The sequence below is a fragment of the Mustela nivalis genome (genome assembly GCF_964662115.1).
Source record: "Mustela nivalis genome assembly, chromosome: 9".
In the NCBI taxonomy this organism is placed as follows: domain Eukaryota; kingdom Metazoa; phylum Chordata; class Mammalia; order Carnivora; family Mustelidae; genus Mustela; species Mustela nivalis.
This window is the reverse complement of record NC_139028.1, coordinates 115795299-115808938: the sequence shown is the minus strand read 5'-3', so window position 1 is coordinate 115808938 and position 13640 is coordinate 115795299. Positions and strand designations below refer to the sequence as shown.

The window sequence follows — 13640 nt, the reverse complement described above, 5'->3', positions numbered from 1 at the left end:
CCATCAGCCGTGACACACCTGTGTCTCCTGTTGCTTTTGGCCTCGAGTTCTTCCCTGGCTGATACTCGCGTTGCCGCCGTGTTTTCTTGGGTTGGGGTTAGCAGGTGCGCTCCCTCTCGCCCCTTTCTGCACACACGTTCTGTGTGGTGCTTTTAGTTCCCGTATGTCCTCCGTAAGCTGACTGTGGGTGGCTTTTTAAAAAGCAAATCTAATAATCCAGGTCTTTTAATAGACTTCTTTCATCCATTTTGCATACCTTTTGTCATTATTGATATATGTGGACTTGTTTGTACCACCTTATCTTTTTGAGGTTTTAAAATTTATTTAAGTTAATTAATAACTTAATAACTTTTTTTTTCAGTCAGATGGTGGCATTCTGTACATACTTTGTACACCTCATGTTTGGTTTGTTTTGGGTTTTTTTGTAACATGTACATAACAAAAAATTTACCGTTGTAACAGTTTTTAAATGTACAGTTCAGGGCATTAATCACACCCACCAGGCTGCGCAGCCATCACCACCATTCCCAGGACTTCCTCATCATCCCAGTTAGAAACTCTGTACCCAGGAAGTAGCGATTGTCCTCTCTCCGATCCCTGGCAACCTCTGTCCTACTTTCTGTCTCTGAATTTGCCTACTCTAGGGACGTGATATGAGAAAACCTGTACAACATGTGTCCTTTCTGGTCTGGCATCTTTCACCCAGCATCCTGGTTGCTCCGTGCTGTAGCAAAATGTGTCAAAATATCATTCCTTTTCAAGCCTGAATATACGCCATGGTACATACAGGCCACATTTTATTTAGCCCTTTCTCTGGTAATGGACTTGTGGGTTGCTTCCACCTTTTGGTTCCTGTGACTAATGCTGCTATGAGCACTGGTGGACAAGCATCTCTTCGAGTCCCTGCTTTCAATCCTTTTGGGTAGAGATGCCCAGAAATGGAATCCCTGGATCATATAGTGAGTTCGTGGTTTTTTTTGTTTTTTTTATAAATTTTTTAAAAGATTTTATTTATTTTATTTGACAGACAGAGAGATCACACGCAGGTAGAAAGTCAGGCAGAGAGAGAAGGGGAAGTAGGCTCCCTGCCGAGCAGAGAGCCCGATGTGGGGCTTGATCCCAGGACACTGAGATCCTGACCTGAGCCGAAGGCAGAGCCCAACACACCGAGCCACCCAGGCGCCCCTCGTGTTTTAACTTTTAGGGGAACTTCCACTCTGTTTTCCATGGCAGCTATACCATTTTTCATTCTCACCAGGAATGCACAGTCTTATTTTGTGTTTTCCTTTTTTTAAAAAAAGATTATTTATTTACATATTTGACAGAGAAAGGGATCACAAGTAGACAGAGAGGCAGGTGGGGGTCGGGGGTGGGAAGCAGGCTCCCTACTGAGCAGAGAGCCCAATGCAGGGCTCAATCCCAGGACCCTGTGACCATGACCTGAGCCAAAGGCAGACACTTAACTCACTGAGCCACCCAGGAATCACTATTTTGTGTTTTCTGTTTCTAGTTTTTTCTTTGCTTCTTTTTGCTAATATATGTTTTAGCAATGATGGCAAGGTAGAGGAAGTTGAAAGTGAGGTGAGTTAGGAGGCTATCACAAGAGTATAGAAGAGGCGAGAAAGACCTGAACTGAGGCAGGGATGGTAGAACAAAACAGAGACTTAAGATTATTTCAGATATACATTTACTCATTCATTCCACAAATATTTCTTAATTTCTGTGATTTCAGGAATGAGAAAGACTGAGATGAACAAGGTAGTCATGGTCTCTGCCTTCTTGGCACTCACAGTCTAAGTGGGAGATGGACATGAATAAAACAATCATATAGGTAAAGGTCAGAGTGGAGATATGGAAAATGTGGTAAAGGAGTGATAGTGGGTGTCGGGGTGGGGGAGGGTTAGAGGACCAAGTCTGAAAGCCAGGGAAGACCTTCCTAAGGAGGAGTGTTTGGATGCAGAGAGTTAATCAGGTGGAGGTAGATTGAAAGTGGGTGGCTAACGATGTTCTAGACAGGGGAAACGGCCCATGCAAAGGCCCTGTGGCAAGAGAGGGAAGGTACAGGCTTCTGGGAACAGAAAGGAGGCCAGTGTCACTGGTGTAATATTGTTTACATTCCAAAATATATAAAATAATCTAAGTGTTCAGTGTGAAGAGAATTATTAACTGAATTATGCTGCTTCTGTAAAAGGGGACACTGTGCAGTCACTGAAACAGTGTCTACATCTATGTACATGGGAAACACTCATAATAGTGATAAGTAATAAAAACCAGTTGTTAGAGTGATTACTGATACTGACAAGTAATAAAAACACGTTGAAACAATGTTTAGAATATGATCTTGTTTTTGTTTGTATATAATATATAATCAAACAACATATGTTTATTTCAGTATGTATAGTTTTAGAGAAAAAATCTGAAGTATGTTCACCAAATGATCATTTCTAGGGAGTGGAATTCTGAGTGGTTGTAATTTTTTTTCTTTTTGCTAATTTATATCTAAAACTTTTATTCAACAAATGTGATTTACTTATATAAAGCTAAAATTGAAAAAAAAAAAAAGACATTTCTGAGCCAGAATTGGTAAACTTGATAGCTCCTCAGGTATGGGGGAAGAGAGAATGGTGGTAACAGTCAGAAGGGACTTGGGATTCTGTTAGTGGTGGACGGCACCACGGACGCAGAGAGGGAGCCCCGCTTGAGCAGAGTGGAGTGGGAGAAGATCACAAGTTAAGGCCAGACATGCTGAGTTGGGGGTAGAAATGTCTGACGGGAAGCTGGGAATGTGGTTCTGGAACAGAAGAGAGTCACAGCTACTGAGACAGACGTGCAGTGAGGAGGTCCTTGCATCTCCAGCAAGGAAGTCATTGGTTGCCTCTGAGAGCCGGTAGGGCAGAGAAGAAGGTCGGGGTGCAGTAGGAGGAAGGGTGATGGGTGACGAGGAAGGATAAGCAGCCGATGTAGATCATCTTTCCCGGCGTTGGTGGAAGAAGAAAATGTGCATTTTAGGGTAGAAGACAGACTAGGTTTGGCAAACGCGATTTAAAAATTTTCAACATAAAATTTAAAAAAGTAGAGGGGCAAGTGTGAATCAATCAAGCCAATCACCAAAGTATGTAGAACAAGAGAAGAAATGTGTCTGGAGTGAACCTCGGTAAATAAGCATAGTTTGGGTATAAAATTCTAGATTGTTGGTTTTCCTCTCAGAGCTTTGAAGATACTGTTTTTACTACATCCCTTTCTTTCTTTCTCTTTTTCTTTCTTTCTTTTTTCCTTTCTTCCTTTATTTCACTTTCTTTCTTTTTAAAAAGATCTTATTTATTTATTTGTCAGAGAGAGAGGGAGAGAAAGAGCACAAGCAGGAAGAGAGGCAGGCAGAGTTAGAAGCAGGCTCCCCACTGAGCTAGGAGTCCAATGCAGGGCTCGATCCCAGGACTCTGGGATCATGACAAAGCCAAAGGCAGACACTTAACAACTGAGCCACCCAGGCATCCCTCCCATTATTTCTAGCAGGAAGTAAGCTGTCAGTCTAGATAAGCTATCTTTCCTCTCTGGGGCTTTTAAGATTTTCCTTCTGTCTTTTTTCCTTGTATTTATCTTTTTGGGGCTCATTATGCTTCTGAAGTCAGAGGGCCCACAACTTTCAACACTCACAGGTATCTTCATTCCACAGCCTCTTCCCTTTTCTCTCTTCTGTCCTGTAATGCCGATCTGCCATGTGCTAGCCCCTCCAGCTGTGCACCGCTCCTCTTAACCTCTTTTCTGTGTTTTTAATCTCTTCATCTTTTTATGATGTGCCTTGATCTGATTTCTCTGTCTTTCAGTTTATCCTTTCTCACTTTTAATTTAGTTATTCTTATCCAGATAATACACACAAAGAGTTTTTTTAATTTTTATCTTTTTAAAAGAATTTAGTATTAAATAATCTCTACGCCCAACGTGGGACTCAAATTTCAATCCCAAGGTCAAGAGTCACATACATCACCAGCTGAGCCAGCCACACGCCTCCTCACACAGTTTTAAAAGCCAAGGAATTATATAAGACTTGTCACAAAGAATGGTAGTTCCCTGACAACTGCCCCTTATTTTCTGATCTCCAGGAATTTTCAACTCTTTAAACAGACTCTTTTAATATTTGTCTCCACGCATGTAAATAACAAGCCTGCTTTGCTACCTTCTTGACTTTTCAGTGGGGGCATCTTCTCTTGGTTTCATACCGTGGGAGATGTGGGCTTTGCTGTCCCTTCCCCACACATCTCCCACCCCAGACATCAGACACATGTGGTTAGATCAGTAGTAAGTGTTTCTGTTTCACAACTGGGAAAACGCTACTTCCTGCTGGACCGTGATTCATTTCCTTTCCTGCACTTCTTCATCGTTTCCCTGGAGGTCATAGTTGATACTGGGTTTCCTTTGTGCACGACACTAATTTAACCCTAAACTGCCCTCTGGGTAGACAGCTGTTTTTCCATCACGCTCAGACCTGCTACATACTCAGTTGTATTGATGGAGGACGTGTTTCTCAGAGCTGCGCGCCTGTCCCCGGCTAGACGCTGTCACACCAGCCCCGGCCATGGACTCTCCCTCTGCCACCACACCGAGGGCTTCCTTTGCTTCCTTCCCAAGTTCGATTGCCTGGTGCCTGGATCCCATTTGTTTTGGATCGCATAGTTGGATTTCCAATTTCAGTTCAGCTTTGAATGCTGAATTTTTCTTCAGAAATTTGAAGATTTTGCTAGTTTCCAGTGCTGCTATTGAATTTTTTTTTTAAGATTTTATTTATTTATTTGAGGGGCAGAGATCACAAGTCGGGGGAGAGGCAGGCAGTGAGAGAGGAGGAAGCAGGCTCCCCGCTGAGCAGAGAACCCGATGTGGGGCTCGATCCCAGGACCCTGGGATCATGACCTGAGCCAAAGGCAGAGGCTTTAACCCACTGAGCCACCCAGTCGCCCCTGCTATTGACATTTTGACATAATTCTTGTTCTTGCTCCTTGTGTGAAGCTGGTTTTATTCTATCTGGAACCTATAGGAGCCTGTCTTGGTTCCCCATGCTCTGAAACTGGACAGTAGTATCTTGCTTTGGGACTCTCTTGCCGCTTGGCAGTCCTTTTTCTCTGTAAACTCATGCCCTTTAGTTCTGAGAAATGTTCCTCAATCATCTTCTGCCCTTACTTCTCAAAATTGTATCTTTCTGGACCTCCTTCTCTCCTCCAGTTTTCACATCCTCTGTTAAGATAATCCTTTCTGTGATTACTTTTTTATTTTCCAGAACATCGTTTTTATACTCTGTTTTGTAAAGTACCATTTTCTTGTTTCTTAATCTGTCCAGCAGTTTCCTTTCTCTGGACAGTCTGTTTCTTTAGGCCTCTGTCTTTTATGTCAGGTTTCCCGAAATGTCTGTGGATCTTTGGCTGTCACTCCGCTCACATTTAAGAACGAGACTTAAGCTTCCCACGGACTCTTGGTGGTAAGACTAAGCCATCTGTTGGGAAACCTCACTGTGGGACTCCTCTCTCTATTCGCTCTTGGGCTGGTCGGCGTCCCCAGAGAAGGCTTTTGCAATGCGGCCTTAGGATTCCAGGGGCCAAGTAGAAGAAAGCTGTGGGTCTCAACAGCCACCTTTCCTCCTGGGGCTCATTGTGATAGCGCCGCCCTCAGTCCTCTTGCCCCAGAGAGTCATTTCCGTCTCTTGCCGCAGGGGCTGGTGGAGAGGAGGAGCGTGCTGGCAAGGGGAGGACCTGGGGGCTTGCTCCCTCCTCATTAGAATTTCAACCAATTCTCTTCTCATCCCACCCTCCCCCACTCCACTCCAGAGCAGCCTGGAACCACCGAGTCCAGAGTCTTCCGAGCTGCTTCCTTGCTCTCTCCCACTAGCCCAGGATTCGGGGCACTTCCGTCTGCTGTCCATAACTCGCCCCTCTGCTTTCCAGCCTCTGAACCTGTCGTCTCTTCCCGCTTCTGCCCATCCCACTGTCCATCCTACTGCTCCGGAAGCCCTCTGAGCTGCTCTCCTGTTTCCCCCTGTGCCTGGGAGGGGCATGTATCCCCAGTGCTTCTACAAAGGGGATTTGTGGGGAAGTTGTCTTTTGAGGATCCTTGCTTTATGTGGTGCAACTCTCACCTTCGGTAGCCCAGACTTGGTCTTCTGCTCCCGCAGGAGCGGGCTCTGGTCACCAGGAACGGCGGGCGCCCCAGGATGACATTGGCAGCTACAGAACTCTCCCCTTTGGATTCACGGTTTCTTCTTTATTTCATCTCTGACAATCTCCTTTGCTTTCCTCTTGGCTTGACATGTATTTTACTCTATTATTTAAAAGAATTCAGACAATAAATATTGAAAGAAAAATGTTTAGGAATTCTGTAACAGTGAGGTTTCTACAAACGTGCAGTCTACCGTGTTGCCAGCCATGGGCCCTCCTGGCGTCACACGACACTTGTACCGGAGACACATCCGTGTGATGTCCCGAGCTCCCCTGGGCGACCCTTGAGACGGGCAGGTTAGATGCCACGACTTCCATGTTCCAGCTCAGGACGCTGACACATCGCCTCTGTCAGGTAACATGGGGGCCTGGTCTGAAGCTCCCTTCAGGGACTCGTGCCCTCCCGAGAGAGCGGCGCGGGTCTTGTCCTGTCACAAGCGGGAGTGCGGAGTGGCCGATGAACTCCGGAAGCCTCTCTGGGGTGCAGGTTATAGGGAAAGTACTGGGAGTCCTTGTCTCAACGTTGAAGTTACACGTGAGTTGAGGAAAGTGTCTTATCCTCGCCCATGCTGAACCCGCGTAAGCCACAGGTCTCCGCGCGCCCCTCCTGGACAGTCCAAGGGCAGGTGTCGTAGCCACAGACTCTGACAGGTCTTCCGGGAAAAGCCATTCTGTGCCTTTAGGACCTCCGGAATCCCAGGGCACAGTGGACACGTCTGGGGAGAGATTGGGCTAAAACCTGTTCTGTAGACTCCGAATTCATGAACAACCCTTTCACGATGAGAGAGTCGGAGAGCAGTGGCCTCACACGCGGTTTCTCCCCATTCGTCTCCTCCTCCGCAGGCCGACAGGGAGTGGAAGGAAGATCGAACCCAAGCCAGGTTCGGCCTCCAGGCCCCATTCGTTTCCATGGACAGTCACGGTCTGGCCAAGAAGAGGGCTCGGCTGGGCGTGTGTGGGTGGCCAGGGCCGGCGGGGCGCTCCGGGGAGAGTGTCCGTGGGCACGAGGCGCAGGGGACAGTGGACGGCCGCGGCTGGGGCTTGAACTGGTTTCTCATTCTCCCCGCCAGTCCCAGGACAGCATCTACCCAGGTGCTCTAGCTTTCACACGAAAGGAATCAGAGTCTCTAAATAAGAGTTGCGGCGGCCTCCAGCGCACTGGCCGGCTGAGTCCCCACGCGTGCTGCTGTCCCCACGCGCCGCGCCTCTGACACACTGTGCTGTCCTTTCCCAGGTACTGTGACTGCTTCGCCAGCGGGGACTTCTGCAACAACTGCAACTGTAACAATTGTTGCAACAACCTACGTCACGAAATCCAGCGGTTCAAGGCCATTAAGGTAATATTTTTTCCACTAAATACATGCATTCTAAAAGTGTCTAAAAGTGCTTGAGATACAGGGTGCCTGGGAGCTCGGTTGGCTAAGTGTCCGAGTCTTGGTTTCGGCTCAGGTCACAGTCTGAGGGTTGTGAGATCGAGCCCCACATCAGGCTCTGTGCTCAGTGGGGAGTCTGCTACAGTTTCTCCCCCCTCATGCTTTCTCTCTCTCTTTTTGCTTTCCCTCTGTTTCTTTAATCAACAAATAATGTATTACTAGTTTCAGAGGTGGAGGTCAGGGATTTGCCAGTTGCGTATAGTAGCCAGTGCTCATCTGGGTGCTCTATGACATCTCGTGTCCTCCCTCGTGCCCGTCACCCAGTGACCCCAGCCCCCACCCGCCTCCCCTCCAGCAGCGCTCAGTCGCTCTCCTAGGGCTCCGAGTCTCTTATGGTTTGCCTCCTCCTCTGATTTTATTTTATTTTATTTTATTTTTTCCTCTCTTCCCCTATGCACCTCTGTTCTATTTCTTAAATTCCACATAGGAGTGAGATCATATGATCATTGCATTTGACTTATTTCGCTTAGCATAACACCCTCTCTTTCCATCCAAATGGTTGCAAAAGGTGAGATGTCGTCCTTTTTGATGGCTGTGTATTAGTCCTTTGTGTCCTGTGACGAATCCTAAAGCTACAGATGGATTAACGTAGCAGACAACGGAGATACCTTTCACTGAACAAGATTTTTACATAATAAAGTACACTTTGATGGAGTTTTGTGTTTTCTGTCTCATAGGCATGTCTTGATAGGAATCCAGAAGCTTTCCAACCAAAAATCGGGAAAGGGAGGTTGGGAGACGTGAAGCCTCGGCACAACAAGGGCTGTAACTGCCGGCGCTCCGGCTGCCTGAAGAACTACTGCGAGTGCTACGAGGTGAGACGCCCGGCCCGGGCGCAGGGGCACCTGCTGATGACCCCGGGCCCCTTCAGGAGCCCGTTGCTTGCCTCAAGCCCACCATGAGCGCCCAGCAGAGGCTCCTGCCCCATGGCCCGGCCCGCTCCGTGGCAGCAGGTCGGGGGCTCCCAGAGGTGGGCCTTGCCTCCTCCGTGTGGAGCCTCATCCCCAGGCTGGTGCTCCGAGACCACAGTGGACCGCGGGGCCTCCCGGCTGAGCGCACAGCAGGGCAGGGCAGTTCCCAGGCCGGAGTTTCCCGGACACTCACGGGCCGTGCAGGGGCTCACTCTCTCCCTTCAGCTTCCCCCTCCATTCCTGGTGTTGGGGGACAGGGACGGACAGAGGAAAGAGCCCGCAGGCCCCAGCAGTGAAGGGCCGGGAGGGCCCTTCCTTGAAAGGCTCTCCCTTGGTGCGCTTGCGGTCTTCGAGGGCCATCTGTGAATTTTATTTGGACAAGGTTGTCCCAGACGGTCAGGCTTGAGAAGAGTCCTCGTGGTTCTGGGGACATGTGCTGGAAGCTCTGAGTGAGCAGGCCCGGCCTCCCCCCAGCTAGGGTTTTGGAAATGCGGCCCCAGTCATGCCGAGACACAGGATTCAAGCTGTGAGTGCCACCCCCCCCCCCACCCCCACCGCAGAGCAGGCTTCGGATGGTCTTGCAGCATCTCTGCCTGATCTTCACCCACTTTCCGGAGGCTGAGCCTCTGCCACGCAGCAGCCCACATGAGGGGTGGGTGTCCTGTGCTCTTGAGAGTCCACTGGAAATCCTGAAGGGCCTCTTGCTCAAAAAATCCAGGGGGCAGAGTAAAACACAAGAGATACCCTTTGATGTGCATCCCTGAGGGACCCCTCCCCCAGCAGCTGAGACAAAGAGGGAAGCCAGCCTGAGCCAGGGGGAGGCCCTGGCTTCCAGACACACTGCCTTGTGCCAAGAAGCCGAGTTCCCCCCACAAGCAAGTGGCCAGGGCCTCCCTTAGGACAGCCACGCAAGGCAGGCCCTCAGTGGGCCTCAGACTCTCCCCAGCCACACATCCCCTGCAACAGCAGAGCCAGCAGGACACAGGCCCCCCTTGGGACATGACATGGGCTCGGGTCCAGGGCACTGCAAGAAAGCAAACACTGCATTCAAGCCGGTCCAGTGCAGGTGTGTGGACGTTGGACTCCGCTGGGCGTGCAGTGGCACAAAGTCTAAGAGACAAGACACGTTCCCTCATCAGAAATACTGAGCGTCCTCTGATGACCTTAGTTGCCATCGCTGGGCACAGATCTTAGAACAAACATAAGAGTGACGAAAAGTTTGAAATATTGAGAGCGATACCAAAATGAGACACAGAGCCACGAAGTGAGCAAAGACCATTGGAAAACCTGTGCCAACGGGCTTATTGGATGCGGTGGGGTGGGGGGGGAGCCACAAACCCCCCATGTGTGGAAACGCAGTATCTGCGAAATGCGGTAAAGGGGGTGAGCTGAGAGCTGTCTGCTGGGATCCTAGGACCTGTGTTCCAGTCCGGGCAGCGCGCTGATCCCCCTCTGCTCGGGACTCACGCCCACACTCGCACGCCAGCCTTCCAAACCCCCTCCCCACGTCTGTATGAAAACTGCAGATTAAATACACACACACACACGCACACGCACACGCACACACACACAGAGTTATTTAAGGTCCAAATAGAATGTGTTGTTTTGGTGACTTATAGGGCAGTCTAATTTTATTGAAGCATTTTATGTTACCAGGCCAAAATTATGTGTTCTTCTATTTGCAAATGCATTGGTTGCAAAAATTATGAAGAAAGCCCAGAACGGAAAACCCTAATGAACATGCCCAACTCTATGGAGGTTGGAGGGTCTGAAGGCAGCCATCAGTTGTCACCAGCTGAATTCTCAGGACCAGCAAAATTCAGACAAGATAGGTAGGTACTGTGAACCCACCCTCTGAAGAAGGGAAACAGAGGTTAATTTGAGAAAGTCAGCCTATATACTGGAAAGAGCGTGTGTGTGTGTGTGTGTCTGTGTCTGTGTCTGTCTGTCTGTCTGTGAGGGGAGGAGCGGTGGGGACGAGGCGACAACTCCCCTGCTGGACCAGCCTGAGATTCTATTCGCTGTTTCCGTGGGGGCCCCCACCACGGAGATCGCTCTGTGCTGTCTGTCCTCACGGACAGATCTACCCACGTTGTGGACAAGCAGAGGGGCCCCGTGGGGATCGCCGACGGGCCAGTGCTCCCGGGCAGCGAGGGCATGATCTCCGGACCGCAGGCACCTGACCGGCTGCTGGCCGTGTGGGGAGACAGCCTGCCCGCCGCGCTCCTTCCCACGGGGGCGGTGAAGTGCCTCACACTGGGTGGGTAGCGCCCCACTGAGCTGGGCTGAGGCCACGTTATAAGCCCAGCGGATCTCAAAGCTTGGGCGATAATTTTACTATGTATTAGATTTGGTTTATCCACTTGGAAAAGTTCCTTTCATTCAATGCCTTGAGTGCTCTCATGATAAAGTACCAGATGTCTCGAATTCATATCATTTTGCCAAGCCGAGTTCGTGCTTATTTGGTCAGAGACACCAGAGGTACTCGTCCCTGGGCGTGCAGGGGTCTGCACCGAACACGGCCACCGAACACGGCCTCACTGTGAACGGGCGAGCGGAGATGTTCTCTCGTGTCTGCACAGAGAGGTTCTAACCCATCCCAACCCCCGTGTCTGTTCTCGTCCTCCAACACTTGCCAGCACTTGGGGAAGTTTTCCTGAATTCCTGCAGTCTGAGCGCGAAGTGGGCAGCCGTGGAGCGAAGCCACGTTGCCCCTCGAGCTCAGGGCCCCGGCCTGTCCTGCACGACAGAGTCCTGCTGTTCAGGGCTCCCGGGGGGGCCTTCGGAGGGGGGACTGTGCCGACAGCACCCCTCCACGGGGACGAGTCCTCAGGGTGGTTGGCCTCTGAGGGCTCAGGTGCCCCCGGGGCCGGAGCTGGGAGCAGGCTGCCCGGCGCTTCTCTAGGACCTTGTCTTACCCAAGAGACCTGCCTCTACCCCTGCCCGGACCCCAAGCTGGATACTGTCACCCCGGAGCCCCTGCAGGTTGCAAGTGATCTCCTCCGGACCGTCCTCAGACCCTGCGGTGACGGGGGAGTCGAGAGGTGGACGGGTCACTCCTAAAGGCAAAATGCTGCGTATGGTCAAGGTTTCCGGTACGAGGAAGCTGGCATTAGACTTCACCGGTGACCCGCTGTAAATCCCGCGACCAGGACGTCCCCTTACCCATCAGGTACTTAAGGCGTGGCACGGGGCCCGGCCTGTAACCGCTCTGTTCCCGCCAGACGCTGGTCCTCGTGCATCTCCTGGGAGGTGGTGGAGGCCGCGTGCGCCTGCCTGCTGGCCCAGGGCGAAGAGGCGGAGAAGGCGCGCTGCCCCGATGGCCTGGCGGAGCAGATGATCCTGGAGGAATTCGGGAGGTGCCTGTCGCAGATTCTCCGCATCGAGTTCAAGTCCAAAGGCCTGAAGCTTGAGTAGAGTTAGTGTGGGGACGGCGGAATGCGCGCAGGTCTTGTTTCAATGTTCTGAGAGAAAGGGATGCGCAGTTTAGAAAGGTTGTTGGAGGGACACGGGGCCGGGCCTGGTCAGCAGCCGTGTCACTAAGGTCAGGCTTTCCCTCTGCATCCGGGGGCCGGGGGGATCTACTCAGAGGTCCAGTGAGGGTCTCGGTGAGGGCCTCAGCGATCACAGATCCACTTTTGGAGGAAGTGCGGGACGCAGCTTATGGTGGCCGTCTGGCCCCGGGGACAGAGCGGCTCCCGGCGACTCTGGGAGCACCGTCCACACTGCCCGTGCCGGCAGGCTCTGGGGAAGAAACGGCCCGTTCCCTCGCCTTCACTCTGTCTTGGAAATTTTCCTCTGGAGGCTTCTCCTCCTAAAAAGCATAATGATTTTTCACTAAAAGAATTTTGAAATAAATTCTCCAGATGGGCTGCTAAGATACAACTTAAAATCTCCAGAAAAGTACAGAAAACCTTGAGGAATTCCCAAGTGCGGACGTTTTCCCAGAGTCACACAAATTGTCCGCTCCCCTCGGGCCACCCTGGAACGCGGGCAGCGGGCTCATGCTTGTGCCTGCCAGGGACCTAGGTCCTTATGTGCTTTCATTTGAGTGTGGGAAAGCTCTACTGTCCAATTAATTTCTCCCTGATTACTGTTCTAATATTATTATTGTTTGTTAAAATATGGTTAAAATAACGAGTTTGCAGAAACCAGCAGGTAAGATTAGTTATTAAGTTGACTCTCTTTTGGTTCTATTGGAAAAGCAAAGAGGATTAAAAGCTTCAAATGTCTTCCATTGTTGTAATTAACTTAGTAGCTGAAACGTATCGGTCATGTTTCCGTGTTTATGAATCGCCCCGCCCCTTAGAGCCCATTTAGAACGGTCACTCAGGAGCATAGCGGGGTCAGCACGGAGCCCCGCGGCCGCTGGCATTGCCTAGAGCTGTGTTTGGAACAGCAAATTCTGACGGGGAACCATGGAGGGGAAGAAAAACACTTAATTCTCCACCATTTCAATCCCCCTTTGGCTCCTTTGGATAGAGATTCGTGGCGGCAAGCCGGAGGCAGAGCCCTGCACTGGATGGGGGGGGGGGGTCTGCCAGGCTGTGCTTTGGGACCCACGTGCACCTGCCAGAGGAGCCGCGTCCACATCACCCCTGGGGTGGGGGGTGGGGGTCCTGAAACAGGGCTTCGTGACCCTTTCCTGGGAGGTGGCCTTCTCTCTGCGTCTCTCCTGAGAGCTGCCAGCGGCAAAGTCTGCAGACCATGCCGGAAATTTAACATTTTCTGGGAGCCACATTTTAAAAAGTGAGAAGGAGTTGGCAAAATTTATTTTGATTATCCTTTAGCTACTGTCATTTCAACATGCAATCAAACAAGCATGATGGATCGTCTGCGTTCTTTGGTATGCACCAAATTTTTGGAAACCAGCACGCGTTTTACACCCACATCCCAGCACACCCCGGGAGCTGCAGGGCGCAGGTGTGGAGGGAGCAAAGGAAATGCTGTTCTCCAGAACTATTCGGATCCACACGCAGAATGTCCCGGCCAGGAGGAAGGTGAGCATCTGCTTGGGGTCGGGACCGGCATGACCCCGGAGCTGCCTGGAGCCCAGGCTCACGTGGGGCGAGGGACCTGCACGGCTGGGCCAGGAG

General features: G+C 50.8%; 1 protein-coding gene across 2 annotated transcripts in view; it reads left to right on the top strand.

Moving 5' to 3' along the window:
- Positions 1-12990, top strand: part of TESMIN (testis expressed metallothionein like protein) — a 37773-nt gene extending 24783 nt beyond the window's left edge. Inside the window, exons 8-11 of one of the 2 annotated variants that reach the window (XM_082748792.1) lie at positions 7435-7537; positions 8311-8448; positions 10201-10376; positions 11769-12990. In XM_082748792.1, the coding sequence (XP_082604918.1) occupies positions 7435-7537; positions 8311-8448; positions 10201-10376; positions 11769-11961 (610 nt within the window). In that variant the 3' untranslated portion in view covers positions 11962-12990. The remainder of the gene's footprint in view (positions 1-7434; positions 7538-8310; positions 8449-10200; positions 10377-11768) is intronic. The other variant, XM_082748793.1, reaches the window with a different exon arrangement.
- The last annotated feature ends 650 nt before the right edge of the window (positions 12991-13640 follow it).